Genomic DNA, 27,255 nt, shown 5'->3' with positions numbered 1-27,255 from the left:
CAATACAATTTTCCATTATTATTATGGCGGCAACAATCAAGAACTAGTCTCCCTTGCAGACCCTCAACTCTACTGCTCACAGTCATTGTGGCACTAGCTAACCCCAAGTGATGTTAGCCTAAGATCACAAAGAGATGGGAGGACCTGATTGTACTGTCCCGGTCTATATTCTGGCCTCAACCAAAAGCCTGGTGGAAGAGTTCCGTCTTCCAGGCCCTGCAGAACCCAGAGAGCTCCGTCAGGGCCCTTAGCTTTTCCAGGAGCTCATTCAACCAGGCTAGGGTCAGCCATTAAAGAGGTCTTCCGATGCTGTGGTGCTTTTTACACTGCTCTCTCCTATCAAACATAGAATCATAGAATCATAGAGTTGGAAGGGGCCATACAGGCCATCTAGTCCAACCCCCTGCTCAACGCAGGATTAGCCCTAAGCATCCTAAAGCATCCAAGAAAAGTGTGTATCCAACCTTTGCTTGAAGACTTCCAGTGAGGGGGAGCTCACCACCTCCTTAGGCAGCCTATTCCACTGTTGAACTACTCTGACTGTGAAAAACCTTTTCCTGATATCTAGCCTATATCGTTGTACTTGAAGTTTAAACCCATTACTGCGTGTCCTCTCCTCTGCAGCCAGCAGAAACAGCATCCTGCCCTCCTCCAAGTGACAACCTTAAAAAAAACATCCCCCAGTAATACATTACTAATGGATGATTCCCAGAGGTTCAAAAGTAGCATATCAAATGGCATGAGAAAACAGATGGTTCCACTCTACTGAAGCAAATTGTTACAAATGAGGGCACATTTGCACCTATCTGCTACCTTGTTGCTTCTGCCTTTCTTTCTATTTCTTCTACTCTTGCCCCTCCCCCTTCTCTCTCTCTCAAACCTAAATATAATTGTGTTTGGGACACAGGATGGCCAGGAAAAGCCTCTGCCCTGGGAATGTTTACTCATGAGTAAGCATGGCCATCAGCAAGGAATGGCCTGCCCTGGTATAGCCCCAATTAACGTTTAACTTGGAGGACATGGAGGGGGAGCGAGCCTCTTCCTCCTCCTGGGGCAGTTCTCTGTGTGTCTTCTGGAGTTGGGGACTGCAGGAATCCCAGAAACCTACCTATGCTGGCCCTCTGGGACCCATAGTGGCCAGGAAAAGCCTCTGTCCTGGGAATGTTTACTCATGAATAAGTCATGTGAAGTTGCAATTTACAATCTGAGAAAGGAGGAATGCTTTGGTGGTGACCATCACAGGCAACTGAAGCAGGAAAAATAATGCTAATGTGGGTGGGACTGGGAAGATGTAGATTTTCCCTTTCCATATGGATACCATCTTGATCTTGCTGCAGTCATTCCAAGACCATCACAACAGAGCAAATTTGAGACCAATGGCATAGAAGATGGGGAAACTGTAGATGGGGCAAAGAAGCACAGTGAGGCCATGGGGACATGTGGAGGGGGGAGACGTTGTTTCACAGTAGCAACAGTACCACCTTCCAAGTAGAAGAAGAGTTGGTTTTATACCCTGCTTATTATCACTACTCAAAGGAGTCTCAGAGTGGCTTATAATCTCTTCCTCTCCCCACAACAGACATCCTGTGAGGTAGGTGAGACTGAAAGAGCTCTGAAAGAAACTGTTCTGTGAGAACAGCTTCTAATAAGACTGTGACTGGCTCAAGGTCACCCAGCATGCGGAGGAGCATGGAATCAAATCCAGCTCACATTAGAAGCTGCTGCTTTTAACCACTACAACAAACTGTACAAATTGCCATTGCCTTAGATGTAGCTAGAACAGAGGCAGAAGAAACTGTTGCAGGAGGATGGTGTACGTCTTTTTTTTTACTTCCTCATTGACTGTTATGGGATTCTTTTCCTTTAAAGTTGGACCTTCTAGTCAATGGCTTCTCAGAGAATCCAAGGAAGGAGGCACTCAGGTATTTCCTACACAGAGAGGCGAGACCCACACAAAGGCAAATTTATTGTTTGAAGAAGAAGAAGAGTTGGTTCTTATGCCGCTTTTCTCTACCCGAAGGAGGCTCAAAGCGGCTTACAGTCACCTTCCCTTTTCTCTCCCCACAACAGACAACCTGTGAGGTGGGTGAGCCTGAGAGAGCCCCAATATCACTGCTCAGTCAGAACAGTTTTATCAGTGCTGTGGCAAGCCCAAGGTCACCTAGCTGGCTGCATGTGGGGGAGCGCAGAATTGAACCTGGCATGCCAGATTAGAAGTCCGTACTCCTAACCACTACACCAAACTGGCTCTCAGTTTGTTTGTTTACTTATTATATTTATATACCACTTTCCTTGCGGCTTAGGGCCGTTTTCATGAGAAAGTATTTCTCATATATCTGGTTATTCATCAGGAAGAGATGTTTTAAGTTTTAAAGGTAAAAGTAGTTTTAAGAGTCAGTACGAGTTCCTTTTCTGCCCTGACTCTTGCCAATACAGTATTTGGATATTGTTGACATCTTGCTTGAAAAGTTCAGAGGAAAATAAAAGACACATCTTCTCCAGGAACGACCAGCGTAAATTGAAGAATGCCAAAAGGTCATGGATAATAGGAAGTCTCCATGCATGAACTTCATGGCATTTTAGTCAACATATCAGGAGATCAAAAGGAAAGCATGCATATCTTATGATCTGAATATCCTTCATGTTATAAGTTTTGAAAACCACAAAACTGACTTAGAATATGGCACCAAATCATAGTTCTGTGGTTCTACCCAAATGAATATACATCTTGATTAGGACAAACTATAAGACATATACATGTAAAATAGAGGACTTTCACAGTTCATTTAGAGTTCACAACAGTTTTCTCCATTTTGTATCTTTCATTATGGGACAGGTTTTTAACATTGTGAATCTTAGGTTGTTGTTAATATCCATGACAGCCCTATGGGTATATTCTCTGCTTCATTCACACATGTAGCTCCCATTAATGCTAATAGGATTGAGACAGAAGTGAGCACTGGGGAAAATAAAAGTACGTTCTAATATCCCCTGACCTTTCAGCAGTGTGAACAAGGCATGTGAACAAATCAGCAAGCACAGTATATGTTAACTACTGTACCCCTTAGGAAGCAGCCTTCCTACTCAAGGGATAGCAAAGGATGAGGGAAATCAAGCAACTTTAATTCACCGAGGCCTAATATTGCACAGGTAACAAAACCAAGGTTTGTGCAAGAGGAATGATTGCTCCTATTAGTTCTCAATCTGGAGATAGCTTTTTCCAAAATCAACCCCATAATGGATGAGCATATGCCAATGTGATATCCTATACATTTGATTTTGGAAAAAGCTATCTCCAGATTGAGAACTATTAGGAGCAATCACTGATGAAGAGGGGAAAGCAGGTGAATGAAATACCTAGGATCCTGTTTTGATTGCCAAAGTTATTTGAAAACTAAAGTTTTGGATATGAAGAGAACGTTTCAGAGAACGTTTCATGCAAAGATGGGTATGATAAGGGACCAAAATGGTAGGGACCTCACAGAAGCAGAAGAGATTAAACAAAGGTGGCAAAATTATACAGAAGAACTATACAAGAGCGAGCTTAACATCCCTGATGACCACAATGGGGTAGTTACTGACCTGGAGCCAGACATCCTGGAATGTGAAGTCAAATGGGCCTTAGGAAGTCTGAGCAACAATAAAGCTAGTGGTAGTGACAGCATTCCAGTTGAACTATTCAAAATCTTAAAGGACGATGCAGTAAAAGTGCTACACTCAATATGCCAGCAAATTTGGAAAACTCAACAATGGCCACAGGATTGGAAAAGGTCAGTTTACATTCCAATCCCAAAGAAGGGCAATGCCAAAGAATGTTCAAACTACCGCACCATTGCACTCATTTCTCATACTAGCAAAGTTATGCTCAAAATCCTACAAGCTAGGCTCCAGCAATATGTGGACCGAAAACTTCCAGAAGTACAGGCAGGATTTTGAAGAGGCAGAGGAACTAGAGATCAAATTGCCAACATACGCTGGATCATGGAGAAAGCTAGGGAGTACCAGAAGAACATCTACTTCTGCTTCATTGACTATGCTAAAGCCTTTGATTGTGTGGAGCACAACAAATTGTGGCAAGTTCTTAAAGAGATGGGAATACCAGAGCATCTTATTTGTCTCTTGAGAAATTTATATGCAGGTCAAGAAGCAACAGTGAGAACTGAACATGGAATCACTGACTGGTTCAAAATTGAGAAAGGAGTTCGGCAAGGCTGTATACTGTCGCCTTGCCTATTTAACTTGTATGCAGAGCACATCATGAGAAATGCGGGATTAGAGGAGTCACAAATTGGGATCAAGATTGCAGGGAGAAATATCAACAACCTCAGATATGCAGATGATACCACTCTAATGGCAGAAAGTGAAGAGGAACTAAAGAGCCTGTTGATGCGGGTGAAGGAGGAGAGTGAAAAAGTTGGCTTGAAACTCAACATCAAGAAAACAAAGATCATGGCATCCGGCCCTCTCAATTCCTGGCAAATAGAAGGGGAAGAAATGGAGATAGTGACAGATTTTATTTTCCTGGGCTCCAAGATCACTGCAGATGGGGACTGCAGCAAAGAAATTAAAAGACGCTTGCTCCTGGGGAGGAAAGCTATGGCAAATCTAGACAGCATCCTAAAAAGCAGAGACATCACCCTGCCAACAAAAGTGCGTTTAGTCAAGGCTATGGTCTTCCCAGTTGCAATGTATGGCTGCGAAAGTTGGACCATAAGGAAGGCTGAGCGTCAAAGAATTGAGGCTTTTGAACTCTGGTGCTGGAGAAGACTCTTGCGAGTCCCTTGGACTGCAAGGCGAACAAACCGGTCAGTCCTAGAGGAGATCAGCCCTGACTGCTCTTTAGAAGGCCAGATCCTGAAGATGAAACTCAAATATTTTGGCCACCTCATGAGAAGGAAGGACTCCCTGGAGAAGAGCCTAATGCTGGGAGCGATCGAGGGCAAAAGAAGAAGGGGACGACAGAGAATGAGGTGGCTGGATGGAGTCACTGAAGCAGTAGGTGCAAACTTAAATGGACTCCGGGGAATGGTAGAGGACAGGAAGGCCTGGAGGATCATTGTCCATGGGGTCGCGATGGGTCGGACACGACTTCGCACATAACAACAACAACAAAAGTTTTGGAAAATAAATAATTGGACAATACATAGGCCCATTCTGCAAACATAGGATAATGCACTTCCAATGTGCTTTGGTAGTTGGATTTTCTTGTGCAGAACAGGAAAATCTACTTCTAAAGTGAACTGAAAGTGCATTATCTATTGTGTGCAGAATAGGCCATAGATTTGGAAACATTTATTCACAGCCTCAGATTTCCTTGGGTTTCTGTGGGTTTTTGTTATGTGGCATAGCTGAATATCCCAGGTTAAACAACAACAAAGCGGCTTTCAAACTAGATGGACAAACAGAAGTTAGGAGCGTCTGATCATTTTCTTTTTGTAAACAGCAGTCCCTGTACCCTTTTCCTGGGCCTACAGTGTTGCCATTTGCCCTTTTGGGATCAAGACATAGAAAACATACATGGGGTGAATCATCTGCTTGCATGACTGGAAGGAACTGGTGCAGCAGGATCTGCTCTTCCTCTCTCTCTGTCGAGCAGCCTCTGTGCACCCTAAAAACCTCTGCTGATAATCCAAGGATTCTCACAAACAAGCTGTTACGTGGGACTGTGGTCAATGAGAAGAGGACATCACATAAAATAGCCCTCCTTTGTTCCTAATGCAGACACAGCAAGGCTCTTCAAAAATTCACTGGTAAATGCTAAACAGCATTTGGGAAACATTATGCCAATAAAAATGGGCTTGTTTTCTGCTGGTAACAAATTGTAAATGCTCACATATATGCGCAGCTTCAATATCTTTTCATACATATATACTAATAATAAAATATGGTGCCACATTAGCTTCGTTTTTAAGATCAGAATCCCTAACTCCAGCCTTCAGTGTTTCACTTATCAACATTTACAAAACTTATATTTTAGTTGCAACGTTTAAGAACATGATACATGCTGTACACCTGGTAAACACAAGTTCCTTTTTGGCAGAAAGGAGAAACATGCTTTTTACCTTCAGTACACACAAACTGGAACCCTCCAGGATCTGGTATTTGTAGACCATGGTGGAAAAGATGCATGTTGCCCTTTTCAGACAAAACGGTGATTGCATATGTGGGGAAGATCTCTTGAAGCACATTTCCCCCCTATATTTGTGGCTCAAAGGATTGACAGAAAAAGCCTAAAGATCACCCATTTAAGAATGTCATAAACTACTTGGAGAAGTTTAAAAATTGTGGGAAGGAAAAACTGCAGATCTGGGCCATCCATTTATGCTGGTGTTCGGTAAAATTAAAACTGACAGTGTTAGAACACTGTGATTGATTTATTGCTCTGTAATCAGTCTCCTTTGATCTATTTTCCAATGGAGATTCCCCCCCCCCACACACACACAAATAAGTAGGAAATAGAAAGTGTTTATCAGTGTTATAATCTATATGTCTGCTGCCTAAAATAATTCATCAGAGGCAAGACTACTCATAAAAAGTGCATAATTTAATTTAAAACATTTGTCAATGTCAGCACATCTAACAAATTACAACACCAAATGCTATTGCCAACATTTTATTATTACGTTTAATTTGGTGATAGAGAATTTCTGGGCATATATTACAGAGTCTTCAGATACATAAAAAATGAACAGTGGCTAGAAGTATTAAATCATGTGCTGATTATATCTTGAGGGAGTAAAAAGAGGCTGCTATTGCAAGGGCAACAAGAGTAAGTTACTAATTTTCTCTGAACATGACAAATTATATTGAAGCACTTAGCAGGATTTTTAACACAACCTTTATCTGATAATAACAACATGATTTTCTGTTTCCATATTAGGAAGATCAGAGAGACAGTAGTGCTCAGCAGAGGGCAAGATTTGAGTTCAAATTCATGCTTAGTCCTGGATTTGTAGTTTGGCAAGTCACTATTGCCCAGTCTTTATTTCCAGTCTGAGCACATATAGTGAAAAGACTTTACAACTAAGGCCTTAATGCTGAAACTAGCTCCATGGCAGACAGGAATTGTTCTCAAACTTTCTATAGTGGGCCCTGTGGGGAAAGGGGAATGTAAGATGCTCAGAGTTACTCCCAGGGAGCCCTGAAGAACTGCAAAAAAACCTCTTTGCCAAGGAAGGGATAAATAAACTGCTTCGTTTGCTAGCAGAGTTAGTTTCCTGCAAGGAGATTCCCATTTGCCCAGCCATCAGGAAGTGGCAAGATGCACTGGTATTTGGAAGACCTGAGTGGGGAAATCAAGTGTCCCAAACCAATGGTAAGGCAGGAAAAGCAAGTGTACTTGGGTGGTAGCAGTCCAGAATATGTGTGTGTGTGGGGGGGAGGAGTAAAAGTGAGGCATGCTCATACATGCAGTCCACCCTGCCTTTTCTGACAGGGCACGCATCTAAACTTCCCACACAGTGAATTCACTTACAGATATAACTCCATGCTACCTTCCTCTTCCCTAGCATAAAATACAGGACTTCCATATAAGTTAATGAGTTTACCTTTCATGTTTTATGTTCAGGATGTATAAATATATAGTATAGTACTACTGAACTGGTTCACAAGTCTACATTTGTAATTAATTTGGCCCATTTCATAGCCTTTTAACTGAGGTTCACAGAGATGACTCTGTCGGGAACCCGCTTGCTAACTGAAAAAACAGGGTGCCCCTTGAAGAAAACGTCACGCCAGGCCGGGTGGACGATACAACAGGAACAAGCTTTATTTCAGCAACGTGGAGTCCGCTGGTATGGAGTAAGAGCTTCCACCGAACTCCAGGTGGAAGCTCTCTTTTATACAAAACCCACCTCCTTTGGCTGTATTGCCCCACCCAGTACTTCCGGAGGGAACATGCTGATACAATCATGACTCATGCACATATGCGAGGTTTTCCGGGGTTCCCGATGGCCCATTTTCCTGGAACAAAGGGCCATCTCCGGGCCCTTGTCAAAAGGTGGAGGGGGACATTGAGGTTCTTTAGCGGCCATTGCCACCTCAACGATCGGGTGGGGCGCCCAGCTGCCGGCTTGCCTGTGATCACCATGCCCTACCTCCGTGATCGCGGGCGCCTCTGATGGCGGGGTTCGGTCTGGTTCCCAAGCCACCAAGGATCGAACCACGACATTCTGCCCCCCCAAAGGTCCATTCTCCAACCCCCCGGGACGGCCAGGATACCGCTTGTGGAAACGTTCAGTGAGTCGGGGCGCACGGACGTCCGCTGCCCAGACCCATTCCCGGTCCCCCAAAGCGAAGTCCTTCCATTCCACGAGGTACTGCAACTTCCCCCTGTGGAGTCTAGAGTCCAGGATATCCGCCACCTCGTGGTGCTCCCCCCCCAGCAGGACCTCGGGCGCTGGCGGGGAAAACACGGGGTGCCAAACGTCACTGTCCGGAGTTTTTTTTAGAAGGCTCACGTGAAAAACGGGATGGATGTGCCGGAGGTTCTTGGGGAGCTTGAGCTTGACCGAAACTTCGTTGATCGGGGCCAAGACCTCGAAAGGCCCCAAAAACCGAGGGCCTAGCTTCTTGCTGGGCAAATTCAACCGGAGGTTCCGGGTGGAAAGGTAAACTCGATCCCCCGGTCGGATCTCCTCAGCTGGTCGTCTCTTCCGGTCGGCGTCCTCTTTCTGCGCTGCCTTGACTTTGTGGAGCTGCTCCTGCAGCGACTTCCAGCAGCTCCCGGCACGCTTCCCCCACTCGCGAAGGTCGGCCGATTCCCGGGCGGGGACCTCTCCAAGCTCCGGGAAGTGTCTCAGGTCTGTCCCGTAGACGACGGCAAAAGGCGACATCTCCGTGCTGCTGTGGTCTGCGTTGTTGTACGCGAACTCGGCCAGGGGGAGCAGGGGCACCCAGGTGTCTTGATGATAGGAACCGAAACACCGCAAGTACTGCTCCAGTACTTGATTAACCCGCTCGGTCTGCCCGTCCGTCTGGGGGTGGTAAGCGGAGCTCAGCCCTTGCTCGATGTCTAACAGGCGCAGGAAAGCTTGCCAAAACCGGGACACGAATTGTGAGCCCCGATCGGAAATCACCTTGTCCGGCAGCCCGTGCAGTCGGAACACGTGATCCAGGAACATCCGAGCCAACTGTGAAGCACTGGGGACACTGGCGCAAGGAATGAAGTGGGCCTGTTTGGAAAATAGATCTACCACCACCCAGATCACCGTTTTCCCCTTGCTGGGAGGCAAGTCTGTTATAAAGTCCATGGAGATCACTGACCACGGCCGGGTCGGGACCTCGAGCGGGTGCAGCAGCCCTTTCGGCTTGCCAACCCCCGGCTTGCAGGTCAGGCAGACAGGACAACCACTGACGTAAGCTTTTGTGTCCCGCCGCAGACTGGGCCACCAAAACCGCCGCCGGGCCAACTTCCAGGATTTTACGAAACCGAAGTGCCCGGCGGTCTTAGCATCGTGGCAGAGGCTGAGGGCTTCCCGTCGTAGCCCTTCCGGGACGTAGACAGCCTCCCCCCTCCGCCAGAGACCGGAGTCCAAAATCAAAGAGTCCCGGAGCTCAGCCAGCTCCTCGTCTGTCCCGTAGGCTGCCACTAGGCGGTCTCGGAGCGGGGCGGTCACCGGGTCGGGCTCCCATTCCCCCCGGGCCCGACGCCTAGTGACGACCCCCCGTCCCAGCTGCTCCTCACCGAACACAGACCTGGTGCAGGGAGCGTACCCCTCCCCATGATGCGGCAGCCGGGAGAGGGCGTCCGCGAGGAAATTCTCTTTGCCGGGGATGTGACCCAGCTTGAAATTGTACCGCGAAAAGAACTCCGCCCACCTCATCTGCTTGGCGTTCAGGGATCGCGGTTGCCGGAGCGCCTCCAGATTCTTGTGATCTGTCCAGACCTCGAACGGCTCCTCTGTTTCCTCCAGCCAATGCCGCCATTCGGTGAGGGCGAACTTAATCGCAAACGCCTCCTTCTCCCAGGTAGACCAGTTCCGCTCCGTTTCGGCGAATTTTCGTGAGAGGTAGGCCGCCGGCCTCAGCTGTCCCGCCTGGTCTCGCTGCAGGAGAACCGCCCCGGCTGCTGCGTCGCTGGCGTCGACTTGTACCACCATCGGCTGGGTTGGGTCGACGTGCAGTAGCGTGGGCTCAGACGCGAAAGCTTGCTTGAGGGCCAGGAACGCTGCCTCCGATTTCTCATTCCAGCCGAGCGCTGCGCTGGGCCGCGTGGCGCGAGGACCTCTCCCCTTGGTACCTAGCAAGTCCGTGAGGGGAGCCACTACGGAGGAGTATCTGGGGATGAAGCCTCTAAAAAAATTAGCAAACCCCAGGAAGCTTTGTAGCTGTTTCCGGGTGCGGGGCCTTTCCCAGTCCAGCACCGCCTGCACCTTCTCGGGGTCCATAGCTATGCCCTGGGCTGAGATGCGGTAGCCCAAATAGTCCAGGGAGGGACGGTGGAATTCGCACTTAGCCAGCTTCACGTATAGGTGGTTTGCCAGCAGGCGCTTTAACACCTCCCTCACCAGGGTCACGTGCTCTTGGGGATCTTGGCTGTAGATCAGGACGTCATCCAAATAAACAACCACCCCCTGAAACAGAAGGTCCTGCAACACCTCATTAATTAGACTCATGAAAACCCCAGGTGCCCCGCTTAAACCGAACGGCATCACTTTAAATTCGAATTGTCCCAATTGACAGTTAAACGCCGTTTTCCACTCATCCCCCTCCCGGATGCGTACCCGGTAGTACGCCTCCCTTAGGTCCAGCTTAGTGAACAGAGTCCCTTTGCCCAGCCGGGCCAGCAAATCCGGGATCAGCGGGAGGGGGTAAGCGTTCCCCGCTGCGATGGCGTTGAGGCCCCGGTAGTCCTGGCACAGCCGTCGGGACCCATCCTTTTTCCGGACGAACAAGACTGGAGCTCCCATGGGACTGGAAGCGGGCCGGATGAAACCTCGGGCCAGATTTTTTTCCAAAAACTCCCGGAGGTCCTTGAGCTCACCCTCACTCATTTTGTAGATGCGCCCTTTGGGCAGTACCGCCCCCTCTGGGATGTTGATAGCGCAGTCCGTGCGGCGGTGTGGGGGTAGCTCGTCCGCTTCCCGCTCGCTGAAAACGGCTGCGAGGTCTCGGTACTCTGGCGGGACCTCGGGCTCTGGTTTCTCCTGCTGCGCCGCCGCCGCTCCCCTGGGACGCGCCGCCGTCCTCTTGTGGCTGGAATTCTCGCGGGGGACCCGATGCCGTGCACCCACCGTCAAGTCGAACTTCAGGGTCCCCGCCCGCCAGTCCACCACGGGGTTGTGTTCCTTCAGCCAATCCAGGCCCAACACCGCCCGATATCCCGCTACGGGGACCTGGATCAGCCACCGCAGCTCTTGGTGGTCCCCTATGTGGATGGCGATAGGACCCACCTCCTCCCCGAAAGGTCCCCCCTGAATCGGGCTGCCGTCCATCTGGACGAAAACCAGGGGAACCTTCCGAATGCGCTTCAGTAGCCCCAAAGCCCGGGCTATCTGGGGGTGGACCATGCTGTGGTCGCATCCAGAGTCCAAAAGAGCCTCCCCCACCCAACTTAGTCCGTTCTCTGGGTTCCGGAGCTCTAAAATTACCACGTTCGGAGGTCGCGCCTCATGCTGTAGGGGTTTTCCCTCGCACCGCGGGACCTGCTGCCCGGCGCCGTCTACAGCAGGTCCTGGCCGTTTCCCGTCGCCTGGACGCTTCCCGGTTCGTTGCGGAGGTCCTCCGCCCGGCGTGCCTGCTGGGGGCGTGTCGCACCTCCCCCCTGGGAGAGCCCGCGGTCCTCCCCCCCTTGCCGTTGGCACGCTGCTGCGAAATGTCCTGACCCCCCGCATTTCAGGCACAGTCCTTCCCGGCGTCTCCTTTCCCGCTCGGGGTTCGGGGGTCGTTTGGGGCGAGAGTTGTCGGGGCCCGGTCTTGGCGCCTCGGCTGACCCGCCTTTGGCCTCCCGGGGGGGTGCGGCGGCCCAACCCAGGCTGGCTTCCAGCTTGGCGACCACGAAACACCACCCCTCCAGTGTAGACAGATCTTCTTCCGTCCCCTTGATCACGGCCCATTCCCTGAGCTTCGGGTTAAGGCCCTCCCGGAAGTACTCGATTTGGGTCTCCTCGTTCCAGGAGAACACCTTGCCTGCTTCCCTCCGGAAAATGTCTATATAGTCCATAACCCCCCTAGTACCCTGTCGAAGTCCCTTGATCCGACTCTTTGCCTTGTCCTCAGCCTGGGGGTCCTGGAATCGTCGGCGGAGCGCGACCACGAAGTCCTGCAGGTCCTGAGTTGCCGGGTCGCCGCGCTCGGCCAACCCCAGGTACCACTGACCCGCCTTGCCCTGGAGACACGAGGCCACCCCCCAGACCAAGTCCTCGGAGTCCTCATACCGGTCTCCATATCTCCGGGCATGCGTCAGCGCGTGGAGGAGGAACTGCGGGAGGTCGTCCGGCGTCCCGTCGAAACGCGCCTTAAGCTCTGGGGGGGAACGTTTTGGAGAGTAGTCCGACCCCCTCCGGATCCGGGATTCTCGGCGTCCGCCGTCTCGTCCTGCTCCGCTCCACCGGCTACCAACTTGCCCAACGACGCCGTGCCGCTCCCTGCCTTGCACGTCGCTCCTGCGTTGGTCCGGCTCTCGCCGCCCCGTCGGCTCACCTGCTCCCCCGAGATCCTCTGCTGTCTCGCCTCTCCGCTGGCCGTCTCGCCTACTCGGGACTGAAAACTGCTCCGGGTCGGGGTCCGGGGCCCGCTCACCAGTGCCGGGCTCGTCCTCGTCGGTGGAGGCGTCCTCACTCGACGCGATCCCCTCCGCCGTTGTATTACCAGTCCCTCCGGGCCCGGCCCGAGCTTGCTCACGGGCTTCAGCTGCCTGCAAGCGCCTGGCCAAGTCCGCCATGGCCCGCCGCAGGTCCTCTAGGGATTCCTCAGGTCTTACCGGGCGAAGCGCCTGCCTCAGCTGGGTGTCCCAGGTTGGGGCCAACCCCCCAGACCTCGGCGCGCTCCCCGCCGTGCTTGGGAACCCCATGGCCCGGCGCCTTCCCTTGGCCGCCGCTGCCGAGGGTCTCGGGGTCCCGGACAGCTGCTCCTGGCCCCCCGATTTTCGGAGGAAATCTCCCGGGGACATTAAACCCATGTTCCCGGGGTTCGTGGGGGTCGAGACCGCCTCGTTGCTTGAAAACGCCATCTCTGGATCCGTCCCGATAAGCGCTCGGATGCGATGCCGACCCTGGAGTTCGGGGGGAAGCTCTTACGATGTCGGGAACCCGCTTGCTAACTGAAAAAACAGGGTGCCCCTTGAAGAAAACGTCACGCCAGGCCGGGTGGACGATACAACAGGAACAAGCTTTATTTCAGCAACGTGGAGTCCGCTGGTATGGAGTAAGAGCTTCCACCGAACTCCAGGTGGAAGCTCTCTTTTATACAAAACCCACCTCCTTTGGCTGTATTGCCCCACCCAGTACTTCCGGAGGGAACATGCTGATACAATCATGACTCATGCACATATGCGAGGTTTTCCGGGGTTCCCGATGGCCCATTTTCCTGGAACAAAGGGCCATCTCCGGGCCCTTGTCAAAAGGTGGAGGGGGACATTGAGGTTCTTTAGCGGCCATTGCCACCTCAACGATCGGGTGGGGCGCCCAGCTGCCGGCTTGCCTGTGATCACCATGCCCTACCTCCGTGATCGCGGGCGCCTCTGATGGCGGGGTTCGGTCTGGTTCCCAAGCCACCAAGGATCGAACCACGACAGACTCCCCTGAACATTTCCTGGACTTTTGTCCAGTTTGGTTTAGGCCATTTAAACCTAGAAGCTGTTAAGTTTAAATGGCTGATTCACCGCCCCCCCCCCCCTTCCAAATGGGGAAAAGCCAAATGGACTGCAGAAATATTTGCTATTTCACCAACTGTTTTCACTTTTGCCTGCTTTGAAGCAGGAAGGAACAAAATCAATCAGTGAGATGGCTGCCAGCTATATAAACTTAACACCTTGACATTTCTGCCTAGCAGCTATTTAAACCATCCATTTTGCTCCCCCACTCCCAACTTGGAAGTGGGAGGAACCAAAATGGACTGTTTAAATGGTTGGTTCATTCTGAGACTTTTGGTTTGGTTCAGTTCGGAGTCTGAGTTTAGGGATACCCTGAAGCACAAACCAAAATTTTCCAGTTTGTGCCCATCCCCACTGAACATGATGGGCATTTTACACATTATGCAGATTCAGATGCAAATTTCCTAATTCCTACTTGAGAGTTCTCTCCCAGCACACTATGTTTCTCCTCCCCCTCGTACCTTGCTGGTAGATAGTCTAAACTGCCATTTCGGTCTCCCCACCCCCCTTTTGAAAGCAACTGTAAACTGTGACTCCAAAGAAACAGTAGTTTCTTTAGAATACACTAATTACTTTCTTCTCTTTTCTGCAAGGGCACTGTATAGGAGCTTGGTAACTGTGCCAGTATAATGGAAGATGGAAGGAGAAGCGAGTCCCTGTTGACTCCGGAGTTCTACTTGCAGACTTGACTCCATACAAACAAATTATATCAGATCACACAAAACATGGTTTAGGCAGACATACTCATCTTTGCACATATACCTAAGTACAGCTGCCTAGACAGGAAATTTATGTCACTTGGTTTGAACACTTGGTTCTCCCAGTTCTTATTTCCAGAGAATGAAGCAGTTCTAAAGCTGAAAGGAAGCAACTTTGACAGAAGACCTAGGAGCTAGATGGGAACTACTCAGGGGGAAAAGACTATAACTGAAGCCAGCAAAATGAATTTACAGCCATCCTCTTATGTGCTCATGTATAATTAAAAACAGTTCCAAGATTTGAGAGAGATGGATAGCAGAAGTTGTGGCTTGTCATGGATGTAATCAATAGGCTCTTGCAACAATCAGATCCCAAATATACATATGGGTGCTGCAGAAGCGCTAGTCATTCTTCCTTAGTTTTCTTTTGTCTTTTCCAAAACGCTAGGAATATCTTCAGCAACACTGACTAAAAAGTTTCACCGTTTATTTTCTTCCACTGAGGGGATTTCAGTAACAAACAGGGAGTAAACATGACAGAACGAGGCAAATAAAAGTCTCCCCAAATCTATTTATCAGACAAATGGTTAGCATAGGAGGAAAAGAACAGAAGCCAATCCTGTCCAATCCCGTCACTAAAAAGGGAGCTTGTGCTGGCCTAACATACCTAATAGGAAAATCTGAAGGGAATAATGAGAGCAGAACAAGGTACAAAACAGGTGGACTCACATATCCCTAGGCAGCTTTCTAGAAGTTGGGAGTACCTTATTCCAGGGGGTACGTGATTTAGGATACCCTATTCTTCAGCTTCTTAAAGGTTGTGACTGTCCTGCAGACCAGATATGTATGTATGTATGTATGTATGTATGTATGTATGTATGTATGTATGTATGTATGTATGTATGTATGTATGTATGTATGTATGTATGTATGTATGTATGTATGCATGCATTATTCTTGTTACCTACGTATTATTGTTGTATTGTTATTATTTTTGTTTTGTTTTTGTTGCTGTCCATGTATAACTGCAGGGTGCCTAAACTCATTTGCCCTATAGTCATCAAGACACCAAAACACCAGTCAAGACAGGCATCAAGACCCATTTGCCCTATAGTCATCAAGACACTAAAACACCAGTCATTAAGACAAGCAAAACACCAGCCTTAACAGCAGCATACAGATAGTAATGCAACATCTTTAAAAACAAGCCACTCAAATTGGAATGATACTAGAATCACCACGAAGAGAAAAGATGGAATGATCTTTTCTCTCAGTCCAGAAACCAGCAACTAACTAACTAAAGTCTATCTATAGAGCAGTAAACAGACAATCACCCAGGTGGAGTGTGAGAAATTTTGCTGAGACATAAACAAGCCACCTTAGTGCTCTTTTACAATCCTATACCAGAAAGAACAAAACGTGGCTAGATCAAAAGTGCCACCTTAGTGGAATGGAGCAGGGTGACACCAACTGGATTCCTTCATGACCTCATATGAAGAGCAGGGCCAAATGAGTTCCCATTTGAGTATTGTTGCAACTATTCTGGACCAAGAATATGAAAAGATTCTTGTCACTGGAATCAAGAGATCAGGACTATGTACTAAACATATACAAGTTTGGTTTAGTAATTATAAGACAGATACAAAGAAAGCCAAATTGGGATACAAAAATCACTAATGTAAATAACACATTTTTTTTGGGGGGAGGGGCGGTGAACGGCCTATCAATGTATTTTGTTTACAATAGTTTGCAGGAGGTGCAGCAAACTACAACAGCTAGAATCTCGCAGTCCTGGAAACAAATTGCAAATATGATTGAAATCGGTGGTTTTGAATGCGAGCAATCTGGATTAAAAAAAAAAAATTCAGCACTGAGATAAGATCTTGCGTATAAGAAATAAGACTTGAAGGTAAAAATATGCTTTAAGGCAAGTGACAGGTGTTTTACTAGTGCAAGCATAGAACGCACTTTCTGCGATTGCATTCCCCCCCCCCCGAATGATGGCTGTTTTCTTTTTCAACAATAGCTGTTTCATATTTTAAACTCAGTTTCTTAAAAAAATATAAAGTTGTTTTAATGTGAAATTAGAGCTGAGGCATCTTGAATATATGGGGAGGAATGTCATTACCTTTCACCACCAGATTTCCAGTGCTGCCGGCTGCCCCAAAATGGTTTGTGGCGGTGCATGTGTAACTTCCAGCATCTGCTTTAGTGACATTGGCAATTTTCAGAGTTCCATCTTCTAGAAGAGTTATTCTGAAAAGACGAGGACTGGGGTCAGATTAAGAAAAAACAACGTAGTATATCACTCAACATAAATTATTTAGAGTTTGAACAGCTGAGAAATCACTGCCAACTACAAGGAAAGTTGACGAGGGAGGATTCTCAGGAGGCTGAAATGCATTGATACTACATATACCATTTGCGTGAGTTCTACATGTCCTTACTTTGGGGAACTCTACAGAGTGTGAAAATGGTAAAACTCTGTAGATATTCTTTTTTGATATCTATATGACAACCCTTCCAAGATGTGTATTAATTAATTAATATTGGAAATTTCAGTTGCAAACAACTGCACTGAGAGCACATGATCCAATGATGTATGAAAGCAGCCTAAACAAAGCCTTTCTAAAATGTGATCTCCTTTTCCAAGATGGAGGCTTGTGTATCTTAATACCCTTCAAATGGATTTCCACCATTAATTGTGACCATGACCTAGAACAGAGGCTAGATAGCCATCTGATGGAGAGGATGATTCTGTGAAGGCTCAAGGGGGTGGCAGGTTAAAGTGGATGAGCAATAGGGATGTGAGTGTCCTGCATAGTTTAGGGGGTTGGACTAGATGACCCAAGAGGTCCCTTCCAACTCTATGATTCTATGATTCTATGATATTTCTCTTTATTTTTGTCTCACAGCACCAGAACCAGCATGATTCACATACCTAAAAAAGCCTACTAAGTTTTAGTTTTGAGCCACTGAATAACATTTTCTTTGATTTGGTCGGTATGTCCAGGAGCCATAAATGATATTGTGCAAAGACTACAGCCCAGTTTCATGGAAGCCATTAAAATATGTGAAATGTGTACTTCAGCAGTTGTCCCCAACCCCCAGTCTGCGGAACAGTACCGGTCCATGGATCAGTCGGTACCGGGCTACAGTTCCTCCTCATCCTCCTCCCCGGCTGCTGCCTCGGGGGCTGCCCTGCCACTCTGCTGCCAGCTCACCTTTGGTGCTCTCCAGCGGCCGCCATGGCTGGGGCTCCTCTTTGGTGTGGAACTGCGCAGCTGCTGCTGGCAGTGCCTCCAGCGGGCGGCAGGAAGTCAGGGATGCCAGCGGGAAAGCAAGTGGAGCAGGGGCTCAGGTGGCAACGTCCCTTAGCAAAATTGTCAAGCATTGACCGGTCCCCGGTGATAAAAAGGTTGGGGACCACTGTACTTCAAGATAGTTTGATAGTACTGTCTGATTCTCCTTATAGAAGGGAAAAGGTTAGTAATCTTTTGTGGGGGATTTTTAAACAAAATATTGAGGAACATGAACCATATAGGCTAACATTTGCTCTGGCCTAGATGGCTCTGGTTAGCCCAGTCTTGTTAGTTCTCAGAAGCTAAGGAGGGTCAACCTCCATAGATACTTGGATGGAAAACCACCAAGAAAGTCTAGGAAAATGGCATATCTCTTCTGTTTCTCTCTTGCTTTGAAACCTACAAGGTCACCATAAAATGGTTGCAATTTGATAGCACTTTCCACTATTGGGCTGGTATTGATTAGTTTTTACATGGCATTATTGTATTTTACCTTGCTTTCGGGGGAATTATACTTTTTCTGTCTCACACAAGATTATGCTAAATGTCTGTGCGTCTTTCAGGCTGTCTGTAATAATAACTTGCAAACAATAAAATCCATAGAAATAAATGTTTTCTGACTCACCGAAGGACCACAATTTGCACTGATTTTGCTGGAAGAAGACTGGCTTCATTGGAACAATAACTGGTTTTGAAGATGTACTGAGCCAATAGCAATATTAGCATGTACAACATAATCATGAAATACTGGAACAATATCCAGACATGAACTGAGCTGATAAACTGGAAGCTATGTAAGAAGTCCCTTAAGAACCTGACTAGCTAGAGTAACTGATAGAATCATAGAGCTGGAAGGGACCTTCAGGGTCATCTAGTCCAACCTCCCTACACAATGCAGGAACTCACAACTACCTAAGTTGTTAGAACTATCAGGAAAAAGAGTATGGAAAACCATCTTTATGGTTTTAAAATATAAAATAAAAGCTCTTGGGAATTGCCAATCTTAGATCCACCAAGTATGACTTCCTTTAATGTTCATTGATATCATGACTGTTTTTGATAACTGTGATATGCTCAAATTCTTTAAAAATGTATCTATTTCAATTTGTTGACCATTATTCTTGAATGAACCTAAGAAATCTGTTTCTCTGAAATGTGCCACATCAATCAGCTTCTATGCCATCTTTCATGTTACTTAAGTACATTTCATTTTATTCTCTATTCATAAGACCAATTCATAAGATTCTATTCCTAAGATTTTGTAAACGTAACATCTTTTTAAAAATTTAATTAAAATTTAATGCTTTGAATTATTGCACACTGTTATTTAATTAGTAAAAGAACCCCTCAATTGCCTTTTGTTCTGATTTCTGACTCAGGGAATTATTCAGGAAAGGGATTAGTACTCTAATAGTCAAAATTACACAAAGAACTAAACCCAGAATAAGTCTTTCCCAAACATTCAGGGGGTTCTCATCAGACTGAGTACTCACTTGGTACAACAACCGAATAGGTTTTCCATCTCAGTAAAGTGAGATCTGGACCCAACTAGTTCATAGATTTGCATCAGGTTAAGGCAATCTGAATGTTTAAAGTATTGATATATTATCATACAGCTGCCAGATATGAGAGTCTTAGTCATATAATCCCTTCATATAGATGAAGTCACACTAGCTAGATATAAGATCGTGGTCTCTATAAAATTCTGCACACATTGTTGTTGTTAGGTGCAAAGCTGAGTCCGACTCATTGCGACCCCATGGACAATGATCCTCCAGGCCTTCCTGCCCTCTACCATTCCCCAGAGTCCATTTAAGTTCACACCCAATGCTTCAGTGACTCCATCCAGCCACCTCATTCTCTCCCTTTCTTCTTTTGCCCTCAATCGCTCCCAGCATTAGGCTCTTCTCCAGGGAGTCCTTCCTTCTCATGAGGTGGCCAAAGTATTTGAGTTTCATCTTCAAGATCTGGCCTTCTAAGGAGCAGTCAGGGCTGATCTCCTCTAGAACTGAATGGTCTGTTTGATTTGCAGTCCAAGGGATTCACAAGACTCTTCTCCAGCACCAGAGTTCAAAAGCCTCAATTCCTTGACGCTCGGCCTTCCTTATGGTCCAACTTTCACAGCCATACATTGCAAATGGGAAGACCATAGCCTTGATTAGATGCACTTTCGTTGGCAGGGTGATCCTTGACGGGGTTTGCACACATTAAACATGCTAAATTCTCACAGACTCAAGAATGAAATAGTCATATGGGTCATCTTGGTTCATCACAGTACAGCTATGGAGAATTGTGGAGTGTGGAGAGCTGACAGCTAATGACTGGCACCCAGAGGAAGATAAGGGCTACCTGTGTTAGGCACTACATGACATCACTTCTGGGGGAAACTGGAAGGTTATCACATTGCTCTAGAAATCCCCAGAGAATCTATAGTAAAATTATAACCATTTTTGTGATTCTTAGATGGATGTTGTCAGAGACCCAAGCCTGGGGTTATTGTTCCTGTTCACTGTACAGAACCCCTGAACAACTCCCCAGACTTGTGGGTCCTCCAGGTTGGATAGATACAAGAAATTAGACCTTGTAAAATATATATAAAAGTTTGTTAAATAAATTAAAAAATTGACTATGCAGTAGAGACTTTAAGGCTAAGCAACAAAGAAGCTAAGTTTTTTTTAATCTAATACACTGAGTACTTTAGTATAAGATGGCCAATGTCTTGCAGAGAGTGCACATAGTAGTATTAAAATGATCTATATGTTGCTATCATGATGAATCATATGTTTTTATATTTTTAAAAGTATTCAAATATAAGCCACTCTGAGCTTGTCATTGAGGAAGGGTGATCTATAAATTATGAATCTAGGTATACTTGTGTGGCATTAGTATAACATTAGCACTATTCTCTATGACCTATACACTTTTTATTGTTTGTTGGCTTCTGTCATGAGGTGGTCTTTCAAGTCCAATCAAGACTCTTCTTTGTTTCCAGAGGATGTTGGTAACTGTGCCTAACTCAATCTTCCCATCTAGTTATACAACTGGGCATAGGTTCCCATGATTAACAAATGCCCACATTCTTGAGTGTGGTCTTGAAAGAGATAAGGATTGGAGCTGCAGGAACACTGAGCTCATGAACACCTGTGAGCTGGACTAGGCCTTCTACTATTCCTGTTAACCCGTGAGAGGAGATTAGCATTCTTGGCCTCATAGCTGTAAAGTCACTTCTGGTTTCCCACAGAAGAAACATCATATCAATCTCAGCAAAGTGCAGTGGCTGAAACAGAGAATTGTTAGCAGAAGACCTGACAACCCTGGGACTACTTGAGCCTGAATTAGACTCCATCGACCCATGTGGTTAACTACTACAGCCCAAGTCAAGCCCCCCCCCCCCAAAAAAAAACAAAAACAAAAAATGATCAAAATAAGGAAAATGTGTTCTTCTCTGTAGGGTAAAACATGTTGTAAAATTGAATATTAATATTTATTAAAATTAAAAACCCAAGGCTTAAAATATAGCCTCATTAAAATCCAAGTGTACATTCATACTAATGACGCCACTGACCAGATGCTTTTTGGCATCGCTGCCTTATTGATGTGGGCTGCTAGGAGAGGAAAAGAGAAAGTGTGAGGAGGTTAGAGAAGGGAAAGTAAGGTGTGCCCCTGCAAATCCTTGAAGGCTTCCTATCACACAACTGGGTCTGGCCCACTGGGCAATGGTTTTTCTATGCTGAGGTAACTGGAGAGAGCAGGAGAAAAAGCTGAAGCTAGGAGGCCAGATATAAATTGGCAAAGGAGAGAAGGAAGCAGAAAAAGGGAAGAAGATATTGATAGGGAATGTGAAAAGGAAATAGTGAGAAGAAAATGAGATGTCGCTGGCAAGTCCTTGAGGTTCCCCCTGTTCCTGAATATCAGAATTACCATGATTGCTGGCTGTTACCTATTTCTGTAACATGAACTTTTTTTAAAAATCAAGTTTCATTTTGAATACTTCCTGGCAGGTCCTCTCCCCTGTCCCCTTATCCAGTATTCTAATACTCTTGCATTTTCTTCTATAATTTTACCTTTGTAGTGTAATGACATTCTGCTGATCACTTGAAAGGATTTCAGGATTTCTACTTCCTAGCAGATGATCCCAGTAATTCTTGTATCAGCTCTGTGCATGCCTCAAGGGGTTATTACTACTTTGCTGAATACAAATCTGTGCTGCTTGGGTGTGTGAACTTGAGGACTGAAGCTGGCTCTCAATGCTAAGTGGATGTCAGGGTGCATCTTACAGCAGATAAACTGCAAACAGGAAACTGTGTAATTGCATGAATCAGTACAAACTTATTCTAGGACCACTATCCTTTCAGCCAGTCATTTTAGCCAAAGGATTTGCAATAAATCTGACAAATACCTGGCTGAAACAACCATAGTTTTTAAATAAATCAGAGCCTTAATATTTCTCTTTGAAACTCATCGATGAAAGGGCTTCACGGTCACCGATCTAAGCATTCATTTTGCTGAAGGTGCTTCTCTCAGCCATACATATGTTTTGAAGGCGAAGCGACATATGTTAACACAAGCAATTATTTCAGCACTTTGAAATTTGTTAAAGCGAGGTCAGGAAATAGGACTGACTTGCACTCATTCGTGTTGCTTGCCTCAGACATTTTCTTTGTACGGAAATCCTGTTAAACCAGGGGAAGAGCCCTACTGGAAGCCAGGAAACTCCTAATTGGGTTGAAAAGAGAGCATCTTTGGCTCAACCACATCGAATGGCTTCATTGAAACAGTTAAAAATAAACAAGGTGAGAAGTTGAAATTAAACTGAGAATCGTGCAGTTTATTGTGAAAAATCAAATATAGTTCAATGGACTGATATTTTAATTGCACACAATCCCTCAAGCAGCTGCTCTGGGAGCTTGTGTTGTGTTCTCACACCAAATGTAATAAAAGCTAAGCCCAAATGTTTTGTGCTTTTACAGTACTGCAATATTTTTATCAGAGATATCGTGTGAATAAAGTAATATAAATTGATTAATTGTAATAATCATATACTACATACAAAGCTGCCTTATTCAGAATCAGGCCATTGGTTTACAGATCAGTACTGCCTACTCTGGCTGGCAGAGGCTCTCTAGAGCAGGCTTTCTCAACCAGGTTTCCATGAAACCCTGGAGATGACTCTGGACTGATTTCCTGACCATATATGCTGATGTCGACCTACCCTCTCCCCAAATGACCAATGATAGACCTGGAGGGGGTGGGGAGGGGCCCAGGAGGGTGTCTACAGCTATGCTTCTTAACCATATTCTCCATGATCATGCCACTTCCGGAGTTTCTAGAAGCCTGAAGAATGATTCAGGGGTTTCTCCATTGTAAAAAAGCTGATGATACCTGTTGTATCATCCACTGTTTGATCTCGATCACTGGTGGTGCTGGGGAACTGGATCTCAGACCTTTTCCATCCAAAGTAGATGCTGCACCACTGAGCCATGGCTCCTACCCATGGACTTATATAACTATTTTGCATAAAATAATTAATCTGCCCAATAACCTTTTTTAGGTCTAGGTCTGATGTAAGATTTCCTGAGAACATTCAGTCTTATTGTCTTGTGCTTTGATTCCTCATTTCTTAATCTGTAACTTGGATAGGCAATAAATTTACTTGATGATTAACTGCTTGGCTCCCTTTCTTCTTTATCTTCTCAGAGATTTATTGGATAAAACTGTGCCCTATGTCTACAATAGACTAAAAATAACCCTCATAGCCTTGGAAATTGTGTTCTATACATGGAGGGCACTCAGGACATGGCAGGCCTGTTATGGGGACTGATTCAGCTAACAGCACTAGGAACACTCTTTTGAACCAAATTAACTTCATAGAGTTGTTGTGAACATAATTTGGGGAGTAGAGAACTATATATTTGTCAGAAAGGTAGGATAAAATGTACTTAGGTACAGAGTAGTAGCAGCTTTCATTGGCTCAATGCTGATTTACTTCCAGGGCTCTGGAGTTAATTTACAGGAAAAATGTCACGTCATTAAAAGTTTTATTAGAAAATGTGAAGATTTTCTTGAAAATTTCCACAGATTTTCTAGTTTTTGGTCATCATCAGTCATCATTCCCTAAGTGCCACAGATAATCGGTATTATATAAATATTATGCATAAAAGAACTCATCCATCAAATTACGGTGTGTGTGTTTATCGACTGAGTGCCAAATATTCTCTATAAAGCAATTTATCTTGTTCTGTGTCTACCATTCTTTCATCATTTTGTAGTCATAAACTGTTACTTTTCAAGCACAGCGTTGTTTTATAAAACAGCCTCCCACCCACCCACAAACCTACTTCCTTTGAGGAATACTCCACAGAAATATCCTCTTGTCACTTCTGCCTATGATAACCCGGACTTCCCCCTCCCCCTGCATCACTTAGTTTCAGATATCTGTATATTTTCCAGTCTTATTAATACATCAAGTATGACAGGTTTTGTAAAACAACCTAAACTGTTATCTCAAGAATTGAACTAATGGAACTGGGATGCTGTTCAATCTCCATCATTAGGTAAATGAGGTAAAAACGAGAAAGAACCAATAGATGATAGAAGAATGCAAAAAAACATATGCATATGTTTGCTGTGAATTAGTTGTACCGAATTGTAATTAATGTGCTACTGTTTAAAATGTGTAGTTTTAAATTTTTCTTCTTGTTAGCCATCTCAGAAAGGAAGAATATTACATGTGAGACAGAGTCTAGGCCTGTAGCCATGGTGGTACATAAAGGGGTTACAGCAGACTATCTGGACTATCTTATTCTTCTTTTCTTACCTACTATTGGGCCGGTGGAATTTCTATTGTAATCCAGTCTGAACGCTGATAGCTATCTTTAAGTCTTGCTGTACTAAATTATGTGGATACAAACCAGAGCAGGATTTGGGGCTTTTGGGAGGGGGAGTGAGTTCAATGGAAGATGGTGTGGTGAATCAAAGGGGCCATCCATCCAAGAAAATACACCTTTTCTGGGATCTTTATTAATCAAGTCTCATTTTATGCTTAGAGAAAGAAACGGACACTTTTATAACGATACTCTGTGTGTGTGGGGGGTGGGGGGAATTGTATTTGAGATACTGCAACCCAGGAAAGATTCAAATGAGTAGCCGTGTTGCTGTGACACAGTTTACTAATGTAACAGGATTAACTTTTGCTTATATATTCCTACTGTTATGATGGTCAGTTCTTAGTCTGAGGAAGAGTGCTTGCACTCGAAAGCTCATGCCTTGAATAAATCTTTGTTGGTCTTAAAGGTGCTACTGGACTCTGATTTGATTGTGCAAACCAGGAAAGTGGAAGTCAGACAATATAAGGGTCAGGATCTTCATGAATTTACGACTATGTTCATCATGTGTCAATAAAGGAAGGGGATGTTTGGTTTTAAACAAAATGGACTATTGTTTAACCTTCTTCGTAGAATGATCCTTTGTAGAAGCCTTGCATTGCATTCATTGCTCATCCATAATGAAGTAAATAAATAATGACGTGGTCACTGCCACTGTACTCATTTGCCCCACCCAATTATAATTTTCTGGCTACAGGTCAGAGAAAGACAGTAAAGAAAGCCAGACATACAGGAATAATAAGACGGCCCAGACACCAAAATGGGCACAGAGGAGAAGACAAAGACATCTTCACATTTAATTTCTCGCTGTTTCAGAACCTGTTGACAAAGATTGTCATTTGATACATTTTTCAAAGCCACCCAGGCACAGTTTTAAATCTTCTGTATCATATAAAGAGGAAGCCTTCAGGCCAATTAATCTAATGAAACAGTGATTTATAGTCTGGTTTGAAACATTCCCAAACTGGATTGTCCCCTTACGAGTGTCAGAATAAAGCCCTATAAAATCAGAGTCCAGTAGCACCTTTAAAACAAACAAAAAATTATTCTGGGTGTGCTTGCACCCGAAAGCTCACGGCCTGAATAAATCTTTGTTGGTCTTAACGTTGCTGCTGGACTCTGATTTTATTATGCTACTTCAGACCAACACGGCTACCCATTAGAAGAAAGCCCCCTGATTCTAAAAATCTGATTCAATAAACCATACTCGAAAGTGACACCCTCCAAGAGAGACTTCCCATATCGTCGGAAGCAGCAGAGTCTTGTAATCTAAGAGTTCTCACAATTCTGCTCAGGATTGCAGTATTATAATATGCAACGCAGTCCTCAGAGACCGTTTTTCTTTTGAAGCACCATGATTACCCAGGTTGGCTTCTTCAGGCTCAAGTGTCAAAATGCTTCAAAATTTACTGTCAAGCCATTAATCTATTACTGAGCATCAGTGCTCCGCTAATACATACGGATTTTGACAATGCTAGATAAGAGCTGACATACACCTGCTTATTCTGTTATAAGCTAGCAGAAACGAGCTACTTGTGGGCTGCTTTCTAATCACAGATTTTTCATCAGCAATAAAAGAAAAAGAGAGGAAGAGATAATTTTACGTAGGGAAATAATTGGGGTTATGCAAGGTACTCCTGCATCCTGATAACGGCAGGTCATCTTATCTACAATGTATTACATTATCTATAACGTACAGAAGCTGTTGCTCATTGCTGTGAATTGGAGATCTGAGTCCCACAGAGACCTCAAATGCATCTGGATGTAGGAGATAAACTGAAACTATTTTTTTATTATTAAAATAGTGCTTCGGACCCCCGGGCCTTCAGAAGATGATGGGCACACCTCATTTCAGCTTCACGTTTGTAAAGCTCAATCTGGGTTTTGGAAAGCCATTTGATCTTAATTTATTATTAGTTTCAATTTGAAAAGTAAATTAAATTTTGTAAAATGCTCTTATAATGCTGAAGCAGCTACCCCCCTCCCCAATCTTTGCTAACTGTAAAACATGTAAATCATTACTGATCCAGTGTGGTATAGTGGTTAAGAGCAATAGATTCTAATTTGGAAAACTGGGTTTAATGCCCCACTCTTCCATATGAAGCCTTCTGGGTGATGGTGGGCCAGTTACAGTTCTTTTGGAACTCTCTCAGCCCCACCCGCATCACAAGGGGGAAAATAAGACAATTGTGAGCTGCTCCGCGCGACTGCCGGGGGCTCCCATGCCTAGCGCCTAGCGCCCGCTGTATGCCTAGCGCCCGCTGTATTTTAGGTAAAGCGGGCTTAATTACTAGTATATATAATATTTAGACATAAAATCCTTTATGTGTTTCCTGATGACGTGCTGTGAGAGCTGTGCTCCACTGAGGGCTAATCACAGGCTCTTCTCCACCCTCATCCTTCTCCTCCCAGCATTTTCCACAATGATGAACAGCCGGCAGGAGGAAAGCCGTGGCTGTCCCGCTCTCTGCTGGCTGCGCTGCTCTCCCTGGCCTCCAGGGTGCTGGGGGAGGATGGGGAAGGCTGTCCGGGTGTGTTGTGTGCTGCCGCTGGTATTG

The 27,255-nt window shown here is 45.6% G+C and overlaps 1 protein-coding gene across 7 annotated transcripts in view; it reads right to left on the bottom strand.

Moving 5' to 3' along the window:
* The window catches only part of LOC143831783 (contactin-4), a 669,529-nt gene that overhangs the window by 78,866 nt on the left and 563,408 nt on the right, over positions 1 to 27,255 (bottom strand). For all 7 annotated transcript variants that reach the window (XM_077325228.1, XM_077325223.1, XM_077325222.1 and 4 more), the window contains one exon: positions 16,640 to 16,767. In XM_077325228.1, coding sequence (XP_077181343.1) covers positions 16,640 to 16,767 — 128 coding nt within the window. The remainder of the gene's footprint in view (positions 1 to 16,639; positions 16,768 to 27,255) is intronic.

Source organism: Paroedura picta, chromosome 3 (genome assembly GCF_049243985.1).
Source record: "Paroedura picta isolate Pp20150507F chromosome 3, Ppicta_v3.0, whole genome shotgun sequence".
Taxonomy (NCBI): Eukaryota; Metazoa; Chordata; class Lepidosauria; order Squamata; family Gekkonidae; genus Paroedura; species Paroedura picta.
Note: the sequence above shows the minus strand (reverse complement) of the source record. Positions and strands in the feature narration are given on the sequence as shown.